The 18,313-nt window shown below is 48.3% G+C and overlaps 1 protein-coding gene across 1 annotated transcript in view; it reads left to right on the top strand.

Moving 5' to 3' along the window:
- The window catches only part of KIF6 (kinesin family member 6), a 171,604-nt gene that overhangs the window by 47,050 nt on the left and 106,241 nt on the right, over window positions 1–18,313 (top strand). The window contains exons 8-12 of the mRNA XM_073556291.1: window positions 5,148–5,291; window positions 5,520–5,606; window positions 5,844–5,947; window positions 7,761–7,866; window positions 12,719–12,860. Of these exons, the coding sequence (XP_073412392.1) occupies window positions 5,148–5,291; window positions 5,520–5,606; window positions 5,844–5,947; window positions 7,761–7,866; window positions 12,719–12,860 (583 nt within the window). The remainder of the gene's footprint in view (window positions 1–5,147; window positions 5,292–5,519; window positions 5,607–5,843; window positions 5,948–7,760; window positions 7,867–12,718; window positions 12,861–18,313) is intronic.

The raw sequence follows: 18,313 nt of genomic DNA, 5'->3' as shown, positions 1-18,313 counted from the left end.
GGATCAGTAATGTAATGTGCGTACACAGTGACTGCACCAGCAGAATAGTGAGTGCAGCTCTGGAGTATAATACAGGATGTAACTCAAGATCAGTAATGTAATGTATGTACACAGTGACTGCACCAGCAGAATAGTGAGTGCAGCTCTGGAGTATAATACAGGATGTAACTCAGGATCAGTAATGTATGTACACAGTGACTGCACCAGCAGAACAGTGAGTGCAGCTCTGGGGTATAATACAGGATGTAACTCAGGATCAGGAATGTAATGTATGTACACAGTGACTGCACCAGCAGAATAGTGAGTGCAGCTCTGGAGAATAATACAGGATGTAACTCAGAATCAGTAATGTAATGTATGTACACAGTGACTGCACCAGCAGAATAGTGAGTGCAGCTCTGGAGTATAATGCAGGATGTAACTCAGAATCAGTAATGTAATGTATGTACACAGTGACTGCACCAGCAGAATAGTGAGTGCAGCTCTGTAGAATAATACAGGATGTAACTCAGAATCAGTAATGTAATGTATGTACACAGTGACTGCACCAGCAGAATAGTGAGTGCAGCTCTGGAGTATAATGCAGGATGTAACTCAGAATCAGTAATGTAATGTATGTACACTGAGACTGCACCAGCAGAATAGTGAGTGCAGCTCTGGAGTATAATACAGGATGTAACTCAGAATCAGTAATGTAATGTATGTACACAGTGACTGCACCAGCAGAACAGTGAGTGCAGCTCTGGGGTATAATACAGGATGTAACTCAGGATCAGTAATGTATGTACACAGTGACTGCACCAGCAGAATAGTGAGTGCAGCTCTGGAGTATAATACAGGATGTAACTCAGGATCAGGAATGTAATGTATGTACACAGTGACTGCACCAGCAGAATAGTGAGTGCAGCTCTGGAGTATAATACAGGATGTAACTCAGGATCAGTAATGTAATGTATGTACACAGTGACTGCACCAGCAGAATAGTGAGTGCAGCTCTGGAGTATAATGCAGGATGTAACTCAGAATCAGTAATGTAATGTATGTACACAGAGACTGCACCAGCAGAATAGTGAGTGCAGCTCTGGAGTATAATACAGGATGTAACTCAGGATCAGTAATGTAATGTATGTACACAGTGACCGCACCAGCAGAATAGTGAGTGCAGCTCTGGGGTATAATGGAGGATGTAACTCAGAATCAGTAATGTAATGTATGTACACAGTGACTGCACCAGCAGAATAGTGAGTGCAGCTCTGGGGTATAATGCAGGATGTAACTCAGAATCAGTAATGTAATGTATGTACACAGAGACTGCACCAGCAGAATAGTGAGTGCAGCTCTGGAGTATAATACAGGATGTAACTCAGGATCAGTAATGCAATGTATGTACACAGTGACTGCACCAGCAGAATAGTGATTGTAGCTCTGGGGTATAATACAGGAGGTAACTCAGGATCAGTAATGTAATGTATGTACACAGAGACTGCACCAGCAGAATAGTGAGTGCAGCTCTGGAGTAGAATACAGGATGTAACTCAGGATCAGTAATGTAATGCATGTACACAGTGACTGCACCAGCAGAATAGTGAGTGCAGCTCTTGGGTATAATACAGGATGTAACTCAGGATCAGTAATGTAATATATGTACACAGTGACTGCACCAGCAGAATAGTGAGTGCAGCTCTGTAGTATAATACAGGATGTAACTCAGGATCAGTAATGTAATGTATGTACACAGTGACTGCACCAGCAGAATAGTGAGTGCAGCTCTGGGGTATAATACAGGAGGTAACTCAGGATCAGTAATGTAATGTATGTGCACAGTGACTGCACCAGCAGAATAGTGAGTGCAGCTCTGGAGTATAATACAGGATGTAACTCAGGATCAGTAATGTAATGTATGTACACAGTGACTGCACCAGCAGAATAGTGAATGCAGCTCTGGGATATAATACAGGATGTAACTCAGGATCAGTAATGTAATGTATGTACACAGTGACTGCACCAGCAGAATAGTGAGTGCAGCTCTGGAGTATAATACAGGATGTAACTCAGGATCAGGAATGTATGTACACAGTGACTGCACCAGCAGAATAGTGAGTGCAGCTCTGGAGTATAATACAGGATGTAACTCAGGATCAGTAATGTAATGTATGTACACAGTGACTGCACCAGCAGAATAGTGAGTGCAGCTCTGGGGTATAATGCAGGATGTAACTCAGGATCAGGAATGTAATGTATGTACACAGTGACTGCACCAGCAGAATAGTGAGTGCAGCTCTGGAGAATAATACAGGATGTAACTCAGAATCAGTAATGTAATGTATGTACACAGTGACTCCACCAGCAGAATAGTGAGTGCAGCTCTGGAGTATAATGCAGGATGTAACTCAGAATCAGTAATGTAATGTATGTACACAGAGACTGCACCAGCAGAATAGTGAGTGCAGCTCTGGAGTATAATACAGGATGTAACTCAGGATCAGTAATGTAATGTATGTACACAGTGACCGCACCAGCAGAATAGTGAGTGCAGCTCTGGGGTATAATGCAGGATGTAACTCAGAATCAGTAATGTAATGTATGTACACAGAGACTGCACCAGCAGAATAGTGAGTGCAGCTCTGGAGAATAATACAGGATGTAACTCAGGATCAGTAATGTAATGTATGTACACAGTGACCGCACCAGCAGAATAGTGAGTGCAGCTCTGGGGTATAATGCAGGATGTAACTCAGAATCAGTAATGTAATGTATGTACACAGAGACTGCACCAGCAGAATAGTGAGTGCAGCTCTGGAGTATAATACAGGATGTAACTCAGGATCAGTAATGCAATGTATGTACACAGTGACTGCACCAGCAGAATAGTGATTGCAGCTCTGGGGTATAATACAGGAGGTAACTCAGGATCAGTAATGTAATGTATGTACACAGAGACTGCACCAGCAGAATAGTGAGTGCAGCTCTGGAGTAGAATACAGGATGTAACTCAGGATCAGTAATGTAATGCATGTACACAGTGACTGCACCAGCAGAATAGTGAGTGCAGCTCTTGGGTATAATACAGGATGTAACTCAGGATCAGTAATGTAATATATGTACACAGTGACTGCACCAGCAGAATAGTGAGTGCAGCTCTGGAGTATAATACAGGATGTAACTCAGGATCAGTAATGTAATGTATGTACACAGTGACTGCACCAGCAGAATAGTGAGTGCAGCTCTGGGGTATAATACAGGAGGTAACTCAGGATCAGTAATGTAATGTATGTGCACAGTGACTGCACCAGCAGAATAGTGAGTGCAGCTCTGGGATATAATACAGGATGTAACTCAGGATCAGTAATGTAATGTATGTACACAGTGACTGCACCAGCAGAATAGTGAGTGCAGCTCTGGAGTATAATACAGGATGTAACTCAGGATCAGGAATGTATGTACACAGTGACTGCACCAGCAGAATAGTGAGTGCAGCTCTGGAGTATAATACAGGATGTAACTCAGGATCAGTAATGTAATGTATGTACACAGTGACTGCACCAGCAGAATAGTGAGTGCAGCTCTGGGGTATAATGCAGGATGTAACTCAGGATCAGTAATGTAATATATGTACACAGTGACTGCACCAGCAGAATAGTGAGTGCAGCTCTGGAGTATAATACAGGATGTAACTCAGGATCAGTAATGTAATGTATGTACACAGTGACTGCACCAGCAGAATAGTGAGTGCAGCTCTGGGGTATAATACAGGAGGTAACTCAGGATCAGTAATGTAATGTATGTACACAGTGACTGCACCAGCAGAATAGTGAGTGCAGCTCTGGAGTATAATACAGGATGTAACTCAGGATCAGTAATGTAATGCATGTACACAGTGACTGCACCAGCAGAATAGTGAGTGCAGCTCTGGGGTATAATACAGGAGGTAACTCAGGATCAGGAATGTATGTACACAGTGACTGCACCAGCAGAATAGTGAGTGCAGCTCTGGAGTATAATACAGGATGTAACTCAGGATCAGTAATGTAATGTATGTACACAGTGACTGCACCAGCAGAATAGTGAGTGCAGCTCTGGAGTATAATACAGGATGTAACTCAGGATCAGGAATGTATGTACACAGTGACTGCACCAGCAGAATAGTGAGTGCAGCTCTGAAGTATAATACAGGATGTAACTCAGGATCAGTAATGTAATGTATGTACACAGTGACTGCACCAGCAGAATAGTGAGTGCAGCTCTGGGTATAATGCAGGATGTAACTCAGGATCAGTAATGTAATATATGTACACAGTGACTGCACCAGCAGAATAGTGAGTGCAGCTCTGGAGTATAATACAGGATGTAACTCAGGATCAGTAATGTAATGTATGTACACAGTGACTGCACCAGCAGAATAGTGAGTGCAGCTCTGGGGTATAATACAGGAGGTAACTCAGGATCAGTAATGTAATGTATGTGCACAGTGACTGCACCAGCAGAATAGTGAGTGCAGCTCTGGAGTATAATACAGGATGTAACTCAGGATCAGTAATGTAATGTATGTGCACAGTGACTGCACCAGCAGAATAGTGAGTGCAGCTCTGGGGTATAATACAGGAGGTAACTCAGGATCAGTAATGTATGTGCACAGTGACTGCACCAGCAGAATAGTGAGTGCAGCTCTGGGGTATAATACATGAGGTAACTCAGGATCAGTAATGTATGTGCACAGTGACTGCACCAGCAGAATAGTGAGTGCAGCTCTGGGGTATAATACATGAGGTAACTCAGGATCAGTAATGTATGTGCACAGTGACTGCACCAGCAGAATAGTGATTGCAGCTCTGGGGTATAATACATGAGGTAACTCAGGATCAGTAATGTAATGTATGTACACAGTGACTGCACCAGCAGAATAGTGAGTGCAGCTCTGGAGTATAATACAGGATGTAACTCAGGATCAGTAATGTAATGTATGTACACAGTGACTGCACCAGCAGAATAGTGAGTGCAGCTCTGGAGTATAATATAGGATGTAACTCAGGATCAGTAATGTAATGTATGTACACAGTGACTGCCCCGTACACACTTTATATACTATACACGTAGTATACGGTCAGTGTTGATGTAGGATCAGTATATAACTGCTGTCGCTTTCCCAGGTGATCATTGCGCTGGCTGAGAAGAATCGCTCCCATATACCGTACAGAAACTCCATGATGACGTCGGTGCTGCGGGACAGCCTCGGGGGGAACTGTATGACCACCATGATCGCCACCCTGTCCTTAGAGAAGAGGAACATTGATGTAGGTGTATGAGCGGCATGCGGTTCAGTCTCTGCGTCCGGACGCCATCGTTATTGCATATCGGTATTATAGTGTGTTGATCTGCAGGCAGCGTGTGGCCCCCAGTGATGCTGATAATGTAGCTGGTAGGAGATGATTTACAGACATTGTCTCCGGAAGGAGAATCAGATTGTAATAAAATCTTGTAAGAATCTCGTCCGTTCATCTAATGTCTGTGATCTGCCGCAGGAATCCATCTCCACCTGTCGCTTTGCACAAAGAGTCGCTCTTATCAGGAATGAAGCTGTACTCAACGAGGAGATCGACCCTCAGCTGGTAAGAATATTCCGAGGCTGCATTCTACTCTGCTGAAATACTCTGTGCTGCGGGGAATCCTGCCTGCTTCATAGCTGGTGTGGGGGCACACGGGAGAGCAGCTATTGAAGGTATACAGCCTCCCACTAGATCAGTGTACAAGCTCCTGAAACACTCTGTGCTGCTGTGGCCACACACATGGTGAGCGTACAGTGATTCCCGCTCAGCCACTGATTCTTTCTTCTTCATGTTTCTCAGATAATCGTGCGTCTAAGGAAGCAAATTCAAGAACTGAAAGATGAGATCGCCCTGATCACTGGAGAAGAGAGGACGACGGAGCTGACCCCCGACGAGATGCAGAGGTAACGCACCCCACATGTTCTAATCCTGTCCCTGTGTGATGCTGACTGATGAGCCGTGTATCTAATCCTATCCTGTGTGATACTGACTGCTGAGCCGTGTATCTAATCCTATCCTGTGTGATACTGACTGCTGAGCCGTGTATCTAATCCTATCCTGTGTGATACTGACTGCTGAGCCGTGTATCTAATCCTATCCTGTGTGATACTGACTGCTGAGCCGTATATCTAATCCTATCCTGGGTGATACTGTCTGCTGAGCCGTGTATCTAATCCTATCCTGTGTGATACTGACTGCTGAGCTGTGTATCTAATCCTATCCTGTGTGATACTGTCTGCTGAGCCATGTATCTAATCCTATCCTGTGTGATACTGACTGCCTGTCTGCTGAGCCGTGTATCTAATCCTATCCTGTGTGATACTGTCTGCTAGGCCATGTATCTAATCCTATCCTGTGTGATACTGTCTGCTGAGCCATGTATCTAATCCTATCCTGTGTGATACTGACTGCCTGTCTGCTGAGCCGTGTATCTAATCCTATCCCGTGTGATACTGACTGCTGAGCTGTGTATCTAATCCTATCCTGTGTGATACTGTCTGCTGAACCGTGTATCTAATCCTCTCCTGTGTGATACCGACTGCTGAGCCGCGTATCTAATCCTTTCCTGTGTGATACTGTCTGCTGAGCCGTGTATCTAATCCTCTCCTGTGTGATACTGACTGCTGAGCTGTGTATCTAATCCTCTCCTGTGTGATACTGACTGCTGAGCCTGTATGGCGGCACATGGAGGTTGTACATGGAGCCTGTATGGCGGCACATGGAGGTTGTACATGGAGCCTGTATGGCGGCACACGGAGGGTGTACATGGAGCCTGTATGGCGGCACACGGAGGGTGTACATGGAGCCTGTATGGCGGCACACGGAGGGTGTACATGGAGCCTGTATGGCGGCACACGGAGGGTGTACATGGAGCCTGTATGGCGGCACACGGAGGTTGTACATGGAGCCTGTATGGCGGCACACGGAGGTTGTACATGGAGCCTGTATGGCGGCACACGGAGGGTGTACATGGAGCCTGTATGGCGGCACACGGAGGTTGTACATGGAGCCTGTATGGCGGCACACGGAGGGTGTACATGGAGCCTGTATGGCGGCACACGGAGGGTGTACATTGAGCCTGTATGGCGGCACACGGAGGGTGTACATGGAGCCTGTATGGCGGCACACGGAGGGTGTACATGGAGCCTGTATGGCGGCACACGGAGGTTGTACATGGAGCCTGTATGGCGGCACACGGAGGGTGTACATGGAGCCTGTATGGCGGCACACGGAGGGTGTACATTGAGCCTGTATGGCGGCGCACGGAGGGTGTACATGGAGCCTGTATGGCGGCACACGGAGGGTGTACATGGAGCCTGTATGGCGGCACACGGAGGGTGTACATGGAGCCTGTATGGCGGCACACGGAGGGTGTACATGGAGCCTGTATGGCGGCACACAGAGGGTGTACATGGAGCCTGTATGGCGGCACACGGAGGGTGTACATGGAGCCTGTATGGCGGCACACGGAGGGTGTACATGGAGCCTGTATGGCGGCACACGGAGGGTGTACATGGAGCCTGTATGGCGGCACACGGAGGGTGTACATGGAGCCTGTATGGCGGCACACGGAGGGTGTACATGGAGCCTATATGGCGGCACACAGAGGGTGTACATGGAGCCTGTATGGCGGCACACGGAGGGTGTACATTGAGCCCTGCGTTCTCCTGTGTGCATTCAATTATGAATTCTTCTTCATCTTTCTTTTTCTTCCAGGCTGGAGGAGCAGCTCCACGATTTCTTGGATGACAGGGACCCTGAAAGTAGCCTGGACGTGGGGGCCGACATGCGGAGGATCCAGTATAGTTTCACTTTTTTTAAGGTACCGCAGCATAGCGAGCTCTTCTGTGCAGGGGGAGAGGGGCCGCACACAACACACCTGCTCTGTGCTCGGGATTTGTAGGGGTCTCAGCAGCCAAACGCCAGCGATCATAATTCTCTTCTTATCTGACGGATAGGTGACAGGATTGTGCATGAACAATCCCTCTAAGTGTCGCCCGCTTTTAAATGCAATAGGTTATAGCCCCCTAGACATACTGCAGAATGGTGGAGATCCGGGTCGTGAAAGCCCCTCACTCATCACTCCATACACAGTGCAATGGGTCTCCGCTCTCGTATAACTGTGTGCACACTGGTGTATTGACCCCAAGACATTACAGGGAACCCGTATACTGCTGTGTGCACACTGGTGTATGACCCCGAGACATTATAGGGAACCCGTATACTGCTGTGTGCACACTCGTGTACAGACCCCGAGACATTATAGGGAACCCTTATACTGCTGTGTGCACACTGGTGTATGGACCCCGAGACATTATAGGGAACCCGTATACTGCTGTGTGCACACTAGTGTACACATCCTCAGATATTACCGGGAACCCTTATACTGCTGTGTGCACACTAGTGTACAGCCCCCGAGTTATTATTGGGAACCCGTATACTGCTGTGTGAACACTGGTGTACAGACCCCCAGACATTACAGGGAACTTGAATACTACTGTGTGCACACTGGTGTACATACCCCGATCCATTACAGGGAACCCGTATACTGCTGTGTGCACACTGATGTACAGACCCCGAGACATTATAGAGAACCCGTATACTGCTGTGTGTACACTGGTGTACAGGCCCCGAGACATTATAGGGAACCCTTATACTACCTGTGTGCACATTGATGTACAGACCCCGAGACATTATAGGGAACTTGAATACTACTGTGTGCACACTGGTTTACATACCCTGATCCATTACAGGGAACCCGTATACTGCTGTGTGCACACTGATGTACAGACCCCGAGACATTATAGAGAACCCGTATACTGCTGTGTGTACACTGGTGTACAGACCCCGAGACATTATAGGGAACCCTTATACTGCTGTGTGCACATTGATGTACAGACCCCGAGACATTATAGGGAACCCGTATACTGCTGTGTGTACACTGGTGTACAGACCCCGAGACATTATAGGGAACCCGTATGCTGCTGTGTGCACACTGGTGTACAGACCCCGAGACATTATAGGGAACCCTTATACTGCTGTGTGTATACTGGTGTACAGACCCCGAGACATTATAGGGAACCCTTATACTGCTGTGTGTATACTGGTGTACAGACCCCGAGACATTATAGGGAACCCTTATACTGCTGTGTGCACATTCGTGTACAGACCCCGAGACATTACAGGGAACCCGTATACTGCTGTGTGTACACTGGTGTACAGACCCCGAGACATTATAGAGAACCCTTATACTGCTGTGTGCACATTCGTGTACAGACCCCGAGACATTACAGGGAACCCGTATACTGCTGTGTGTACACTGGTGTACAGACCCCGAGACATTATAGAGAACCCTTATACTGCTGTGTGCACATTCGTGTACAGACCCCGAGACATTACAGGGAACCCGTATACTGCTGTGTGTACACTGGTGTACAGACCCCGAGACATTACAGGGAACCCTTATACTGCTGTGTGCACACTGGTGTACAGACCCCGAGACATTACAGGGAACCCGTATACTGCTGTGTGTACACTGGTGTACAGACCCCGAGACATTATAGGGAACCCTTATACTGCTGTGTGCACACTGGTGTACAGACCCCGAGCCATTACAGGGAACTCGTATACTGCTATGTGTACACTGGTGTACAGACCCCGAGACATCATAGGGAACCCTTATACTGCTGTGTGCACACTGGTGTACAGACCCCGAGTTGTTATTATTGGGAACCCGTATACTGCTGCACACTGGTGTACACAACCCCAGACATTACAGGGAAATTGTATACTGCTGTGTGCACACTGGAGTACAGACCCAGAGACATTATAGGGAACCCGCATACTGCCCACATCCACCTCCGGGGGCTTCTCTGTTCTGATCTACATCCGTAGACATTAATATGGAGAAAGTATGTGCCCCCCACATCCTTCTCCGGGGGCTTCTCTGTTCTCATCTACATCCATAGACATTAATATGGAGAAAGTATGTGCCCCCCACATCCACCTCCGGGGGCTTCACTGTCCTCATCTACATCCATAGACATTAATATGGAGAAAGTATGTGCCCCCCACATCCTCCTCCGTGAGCTTCTCTGTCCTCATCTACATCCATAGACATTAATATGGGGAAAGTATGTACCCCCCACATCCACCTCCAGGGGCTTCTCTGTCCTCATCTACATCCATAGACATTAATATGGAGGAAAGTATGTGCCCCCCCACACATCCACCTCCGGGGGCTTCTCTGTCCTCATCTACATCCATAGATATTAATATGGAGAAAGTATGTGCCCCCCACATCCACCTCCGGGGGCTTCTCTGTCCTCATGTAAATCCATAGACATTAATATGGGGAAAGTATGTGCCCCCCACATCCACCTCTGGGGGCTTCTCTGTCCTCATCTACATCCATAGACATTAATATTTAGGAAATTATGTGCCCCCCACACATCCACCTCCGGGGGCTTCTCTGTCCTCATCTACATCCATAGATATTAATATGGAGTTTCTCTTCTACAGATTTAACAGCTCTTGCTATTTTGGGAAGGATTTCTACAAGATTTTGGAGACGTCTGTGAGAATTTTAGCCCTTTCATCCAGAAGAGCATTTGTTGGGTCAGGCGCTGATGTTGGCGGGAGATTGGGCTCACAATCTCCATTATTGGTGTTAATTGGGGCTGGGGTCCGAGCTCTGTGCGGCCGTTCATGTTCTCCCCTCCATATCTGTATGGGGCTCTGTGCGGCCGCTCATGTTCTCCCCCCATGTCTGTATGGAGGTCTGTGCGGCCGCTCATGTTCTCCCCCCATGTCTTTATTGGGCTCTGTGCGGCTGCTCATGTTCTCCCCCCATGTCTTTATTGGGCTCTGTGCGGCTGCTCATGTTCTCCCCCCTCCGTGTCTGTATGGGGCTCTGTGTGGCCGCTCATGTTCTCCCCTCCATGTCTGTATGGGGCTCTGTGCGGCCGCTCATGTTCTCCCCCCATGTCTTTATTGGGCTCTGTGCGGCTGCTCATGTTCTCCCCCCTCCGTGTCTGTATGGGGGTCTGTGCGGCCGCTCATGTTCTCCCCTCCATGTCTGTATGGGGGTCTGTGCGGCCGCTCATGTTCTCCCCCCATGTCTTTATTGGGCTCTGTGCGGCTGCTCATGTTCTCCCCCCTCCGTGTCTGTATGGGGCTCTGTGCGGCCGCTCATGTTCTCCCCTCCATGTCTTTATGGGGCTCTGTGCGGCCGCTCATGTTCTCCCCCCTCCGTGTCTGTATGGGGCTCTGTGTGGCCGCCGCTCATGTTCTCCCCTCCATATCTGTATGGGGCTCTGTGCGGCCGCTCATGTTCTCCCCCCTCCATGTCTGCATGGGGCTCTGTGTGGCCGCCGCTCATGTTCTCCCCTCCATATCTGTATGGGGCTCTATGCGGCCGCTCATGTTCTCCCCCCTCCGTGTCTGTATGGGGCTCAGTGTGGCCGCCGCTCATGTTCTCCCCTCCATATCTGTATGGGGCTCTGTGCGGCCGCTCATGTTCTCCCCCCTCCGTGTCTGTATGGGGCTCTGTGTGGCCGCCGCTCATGTTCTCCCCTCCATATCTGTATGGGGCTCTGTGCAGCCGCTCATGTTCTCCCCTCCATGTCTGCATGGGGCTCTGTGTGGCCGCCGCTCATGTTCTCCCCTCCATATCTGTATGGGGCTCTATGCGGCCGCTCATGTTCTCCCCTCCATCTCTATATGGGGCTCTGTGCGGCCGCTCATGTTCTCCCCTCCATGTCTGTATGGGGATCTGTGCGGCCGCTCATGTTCTCCCCTCCATGTCTGTATGGGGCTCTATGCGGCCGCTCATGTTCTCCCCTCCATCTCTATATGGGGCTCTGTGCGGCCGCTCATGTTCTCCCCTCCATGTCTGTATGGGGCTCTGTGCGGCCGCTCATGTTCTCCCCTCCATGTCTGTATGGGGCTCTGTGCGGCTGCTCATGTTCTTCCCCTCCATGTCTGTATGGGGCTCTGTGCGGCCACTCATGTTCTCCCCCTCCATGTCTGTATGGGGCTCTGTGCGGCCGCTCATGTTCTTCCCCTCCATGTCTGTATGGGGCTCTGTGCAGCCACTCATGTTCTCCCCTCCATGTCTGTATGGGGCTCTGTGTGGCCGCTCCTGTTCTTCCCCTCCATGTCTGTATGGTGCTCTGTGTGGCCGCTCATGTTCTCTCCCCCATGTCAGTATGGGGCTCTGTGCGGCCGCTCATGTTCCCCCCTCCATGTCTCTATGGACTTTGTGCACTGGGTACAGTCATGGGGCACAGATAAGGGTCTTCCCCGAACTGTTCCCACAAAGCTGAAGCTAAAATTGTCCACAATGTCTTGTGCTGAAGATGAAGATTTCCCATCACTGGAGCTGATGGTCCAAGGCCGCCCCCTGATAACAGCCCATAACATTATCCTCCACCGTCTGTACAGGGGGGCACAGTGCAGTCAGGGGGTAACGTCCTCCTGGAATCAAGAAACCCAGACTCCTCCATCTTTCTCGCTCCTTTTAGACTCCCTGTGACACATGTTGGTCAGTCGGCCTCAGCAGCAGTGATACAACGTGTGGATAGCGCCCGTCCTGCGGCAGCAGTGTGTGACCGATAATGTGCCATTAGTCATGTCGCCTAATAATCATCTTTTGTATTTTATTGTCTCGTCAGAGAGTTCTGCATGGAAAGAAGCCATCAGACGGCACAGCGAGCTCGCTAGAAAAAGCCATGGAAAGACCCGCCACATCCTCCACTCGTCCTGAGGAGGTGAAGAAGCTCCGAGATCTTCTGCAGCAACGAGACAGCGAAATCAGTATCCTTACCAGCTCAGCGAGCGCCACTGACACAGCGCCAAGATCCCCGCGGGTGTGGAGGCCCTGCGCCCGCTGCTTCTGATATAGGGATCCAAATCTGAACAATAAAGTGCAGGGAGAGCCTCCGATGTGTGAGCGAGTGTGAACGAGGGCAGAAGAGCAATCATAGATCATGGAGCGAGCCGCGCTCATCCGGGTAATGCCGCATAAGGCCAGCTGTGCCCCTGCAGACCAGGCCCCTTCTGGATATTAAGGTTACCTGCTCTCGCTGGTATTAGCTGGAGCAGGCGGCTGCTGGGAGCAGTAGTCCCATCAGCCGACACCAGTGACCAGAGGTAAACTTTATACCTCCGATCACAGCTGCGGGCTCAAGTGTCAAATGACAGCATGGGAACTGCGGCTGTCTGACCGGCGGTAACGATTGACATCATGACAAACGCCTGGTGTTCGGGGCTGAACCCGTACAGTAACACGGACTTCATGGTGAAGTCCGTGTTCGGTGTCCATGCCTTAAAAGTAGGTGTTAGGTATAGACGCCGAACTTTACTGTTCTGGTTCACCTATCTCTAGTTACGATATGTATCCCAAGCCTCGACTATGGTGATTGGTGCACATGTAACAATATGTATTCCGAGCCTCCACCGTATGGCAATCGGTACACACGTTGTGATATGTATGCCGAGCCTTTGCTGTATGGCGATTGGTGCACACGTTATGATATGTATCCCGGGCCTCAGGCTGAAGATCCTCACTGTCCATTCATTACCACAAATTGAAAGCCAGGCGAGCCATGGCGAGAACTGTGCCGAAGATAAGGAAGATGTGACTGAGTATAGGAGAGACCATAGGCGGAGCAGCGGGTGACGCATCCATCCTGCCATATATAGTCACCGTGTGCACATTACGTATTACCACCTTGTGTGTGATGAATATTCGCCATCCTATAACAGGCAGACGGCTGCGCCGCTCAGATCCTATGTCGGGTTTGTAATGAACAGGGTGGGCCATTTTTATGGATACACCTAAATAAAATGGGAATGGTCAGTGATATCAACGTCCTGTTTGTGGCACGTAAGTATATGGGAGGGGGGAAACTTTTCAAGATGGGTGGTGACCATGGTGGCCATTTTGAAGTCTTCCATTTTGGATCCAACTTTATTTTTTCCAATAGGAAGAGGGTCATGTGACACATCAAACTTATTGAGAATTTCACAAGAAAACCTATGGTGTGCTTGGTTTTAATGTAACTTTATTCTTTCATGAGTTATTTACAACTCTTGACACACTGATAGCAACACAGCAGAAGAAATGCTAGTCTAAAGGCCCCATCACACACAGCGATATGGCCAGCGAGATCGTTGATTTTGTGACGCCACAGCGATCTCGCCAGCGACATCGCTGTGTGTGGCATGGATCAGCGACCTGCCGGGTATCGCTGATCGTGCAGGATCATCCTGGGCCGTTTTTTGATCGTTGGTCTCCCTGTTATGAATGGGTCACCGAGGAGAAAAAAAGCAAAACAAGCTAAGTCACAGAAAACCAGAGAGGTTGGTAACTATGCAGATTGCAGATCCCTGATCTTACCACACAACTAGCAGCAGCCGTGGAGCGTACCTACGATGTTCCTAGACACTTCGTCACAGCCGGAGGACTACATAAGCCTGAAGCAAGAAAAGGGGAAAACTAATTGCCCCAGAGCAGACCCCAAAGGAAAGACAGCCCCCCACATGTATTGACGGTGAAACAAGATGAAAGCACAAACACAGGCAGGAAAATAGGCTGAGCAAACGATGGGGCCCAAACTAACTAGAAAGGATAGCAAAGGAAAGACACTGTCTGCAATCTGCAAAGAACCCTACAAAAATAATGTCCAACACTTCTGATAGCAAAATTAACCCTGAAGTCACTAGACTTCTCCCACTATATCAGCACTCTGAAATATTCTGAGACAGAGCAAAAAGAGGCCAATCTAATAAGGGACAAAAAGCAAATTGGCAAATACAGGTAAATAAGAGTGGAAATTCAGCACAGCACAGCCGGGGCTGGCTGACCACACAAAAAACTGAATAGACCAACAAAATCAAGTGTGAACATTAGCAGAAAAACTTAGCTTTAGATGACTGGAACAGAGCTGAAAACCAAGACCTGACAAGCCAGAAGGAATCACCAGCACCAGAATAGGGCGTCGGCTGTCTTAAATCCAGTCTGAGATTCCTGAGGTCCAATCATCATCCTCCTTATCAGGTGACAGATCTCCACTGATTAAATCAGCCTCACTACCTGCTGTTACCACCAGAGGGAGCCTGGCAGGAGAACTCACAACTGGTGGACCAGAAAATGAACTCACAACATCTCCCGCTGGCCAGCACGCATAGCTGCGTGTGGCAGCGAGAGAGCTGCGACGCTGGGAGCTGGTTTCCAGTGTAAACCGGGTATCTAAGAGCCGTGCGGCTCTTAGATACCCGCTGTTTACATAGGAAACCAGCTTGCTCACTGGTCCTGATCGCTGGAGGGTCTATCTATGTGACAGCGCACCAGCAATCAGCTAACTATGTCCAAGCGATCCCATCCACGTCGGATCGTTGGTGGGATCTCTGGGACATTGATACGTGTGACGAGGCCCTAAGGGGGTCAGATTCCTTGTAGGAATGCTCGGACCTGACACCCATAATGTGGTGGTGCACCATCTTGCAGGAGAAACTCAGGGAACGTGCCATCTTCAGTGCATAAAGAGGGCAACACATCATCATGGAGCAATGTCAGATATCCGGTGGCATTGAGGTTTCCATTGATGTAGAATGGGCCCACTATCTTTGTACCCCATATACCACACCATACCATCAATTATGGGTGTCAGGTCCGAGCATTCCTACCGGAACAGTTTCCTGGAAAGTGGATTGGTCGTCATGGGCCAGTTGAATGGCCACCAAGGTCTCCCCGATCTGACCCTCTTAGCCTTTTATCTTTGGGGTCATCTGGAGGCAATTGTCTATGCTGTGAAGATACGAGATGGGCAGCATCTGTAACAAGGGATACTGGAAGCCTGTGCTAGCATTTCTTCTGCGGTGTTGCTATCAGTGTGTCAAGAGTGGGAGAAGAGGGTCGCATCGACAATCCAACATAATGGGCAGCACTTTGAACACATTTTATAAGTGGTCATAAACTTGTAAATAACTCATGAAAGAATAAAGTTACATTAAAACCAAGCACACCATAGTTTTTCTTGTGAAATTCTCAATAAGTTTGATGTGTCACATGACCCTCTTCCCATTGGAAAAAATAAAGTTGGATCCAATATGGCCGATTTCAAAATGGCCGCCATGGTCACCACCCATCTTGAAAAGTTTCCCCCCTCCCATATACTAATGTGCCACAAACAGACAGTTGATATCACCAACCATTCCCATTTAGGTGCATCCATATAAATGGCCCACCCTGTATTTTGGACATAACATGCGCAGTCGCAAAGTGCAATATATCAGACTAGAAAGTTGGCCCTGACATGGCACATATAGGGGACACAGTAATTTATCCATGTTTACAATTAAGCAGAAGTGCATGGAAGCTGATGTCCTGGAGTGCCAGGAACAATCTAATCACCAGACCTTCCGGTTCTTTCCCCTTATCCATCTCAGGGATCTGACACTAGCCTGAACTTTTGACCTAGCAGGTAGTACTTCAAAGTGTCAATAGCCCTTTTGATGGCCAAGCATTCTTTTTCCACAATGTCATAATTTTTCTCACTGGAGGAAAGTTTCCTACTTAGTTATAGGATTGGGTATTTTCCCCATTTATTTCTTGAGTCAACTCTTCTCCCTTACCCTATTTCTGAAGCATGCATCTAAACCACGAACTCCTTCGTGAAGACTGGTACGACCAAGACCGGCTGTTTACAGAGGACTAGCCTCAACTCCTGGAAAGCTGTCTCTGCTTCGGAAGTCACTTGTCCATAGATGACTTTGTGCTTTTAAGGACTTTGGTGAAGTGTGCTGCTCTCATGGCGAAATTCTAGATGAGCCGCCTGTAGTATCCCACAATTTCCAGAAACGCCAGAACTTGTTTTTTGGAGACTAGTTGCGGCAAATTTTTTGATCGCCTCCACTTTTTTCTCCTGTGGCTTGATTTTGCCCATATCAACGATATAGCCTCGGTATTTGTCCACCTTCCCCATGTCGCGAACCTCGCCTTCATGGGTGCGTTCAGTACCACCTGGACCTTCTACAGATGACTTTCCCAATACGGGCTGGAAATCACAATATCATTTAGGTAAGTTGTGTTGTATTTCTTGTGAAGAATTAGGACCCGGTCGATGGCCCTCTGGAAGGTGGATGGGGCTCCTTGCAGACCAAAAAGCATCCTGGTGTATTGGAAACACTCATCAGTTATAGAGAAGGCCGTCTTGTCTTTGGACATTTGGGTCATTTGCCAGTACCTTTTTGTTAGGTCAAGGGCGGTGATGTATCTCGCTGACCCCAACCTCTCAATGAGCTCATCGACCCAGGACATCAGATACTCATCAAACTTGGACACCTCATTCAGCTTACAGTAATCATTACAAAACCACTATTCTCCATTTGGTTTTGGCACAAGGACAATGGGACTGCTCTTTGACGACGCCTCAGCGCAAAATTTTTCTTCCTTCTTATCATGTCGGGGACGGCTTCAGAAATTCGTCATGGCTTAAGATTTATCTGCACATTCAGTTCTGTCAACTTCGTGCTCCACAGTTTCAGTGCATCCCAGCAACTCTGAACAAAGATCTCGTTTTTGCTGGAGGAGTTCTCTGCACTGTTGTTTCTGGGCTGAGGAGAGTGTCTGTACCACCTCGACATTGGCCTCCGGGAATAGCCTCCTGGCATGGTGCTTCCACCGGTTCCCTATCACGCCATGGCTTGAGCAGGATGACATGATAAACCTGATTGGGTTTTCTTCTCCCTGGCTGGTGACTTTATAGATAACTTCGCTCAGTTTTTTGACCAGTTTCTTTGACTTTTGCCACTTAGCAAGAAATTTACTTTTCACCACGAGAATCAGCACTATGACTCAATCCAGTTGTGCTGTAAAATGTAGCTGACCTGTCGAAGTGTCATTTTCTATTATTAACTTTAGAAAATATCGATACCCGTGGCTCTCGTCTTGTACTAACGGAGTGAAGAAGCTGGAAAATCAATCTGCTACACAAACGATGACAAATCCTTTATCAAACTAAACTTGTGAAGAGTTTTCATGGCTGGTGAGGTAAGCCGCCTCTGCAGGACCATCCTGTCATCCTCAGTCAAAGCATGTGTCGTATGGCTCACTTGGTCAGTTGGATCGCTAGGTCAGGGTGAGCAGGCCGGGCCTGGAGCCAGGACAGATGATCAGCAGTGTCGACAGGTTGATAATCTGTGGTTTTTGCTTGGTGCAACTGTTGTGAAATGTGTCCCAAAGTTTTAGTCCTCCTTTTTCGGGT

Source organism: Dendrobates tinctorius, unplaced genomic scaffold (assembly GCF_039654945.1).
Source record: "Dendrobates tinctorius isolate UK_male_01 unplaced genomic scaffold, ASM3965494v1 ptg000232l, whole genome shotgun sequence".
NCBI classification, from domain to species: domain Eukaryota; kingdom Metazoa; phylum Chordata; class Amphibia; order Anura; family Dendrobatidae; genus Dendrobates; species Dendrobates tinctorius.
This window is presented reverse-complemented; position numbering and strand designations above follow the sequence as displayed.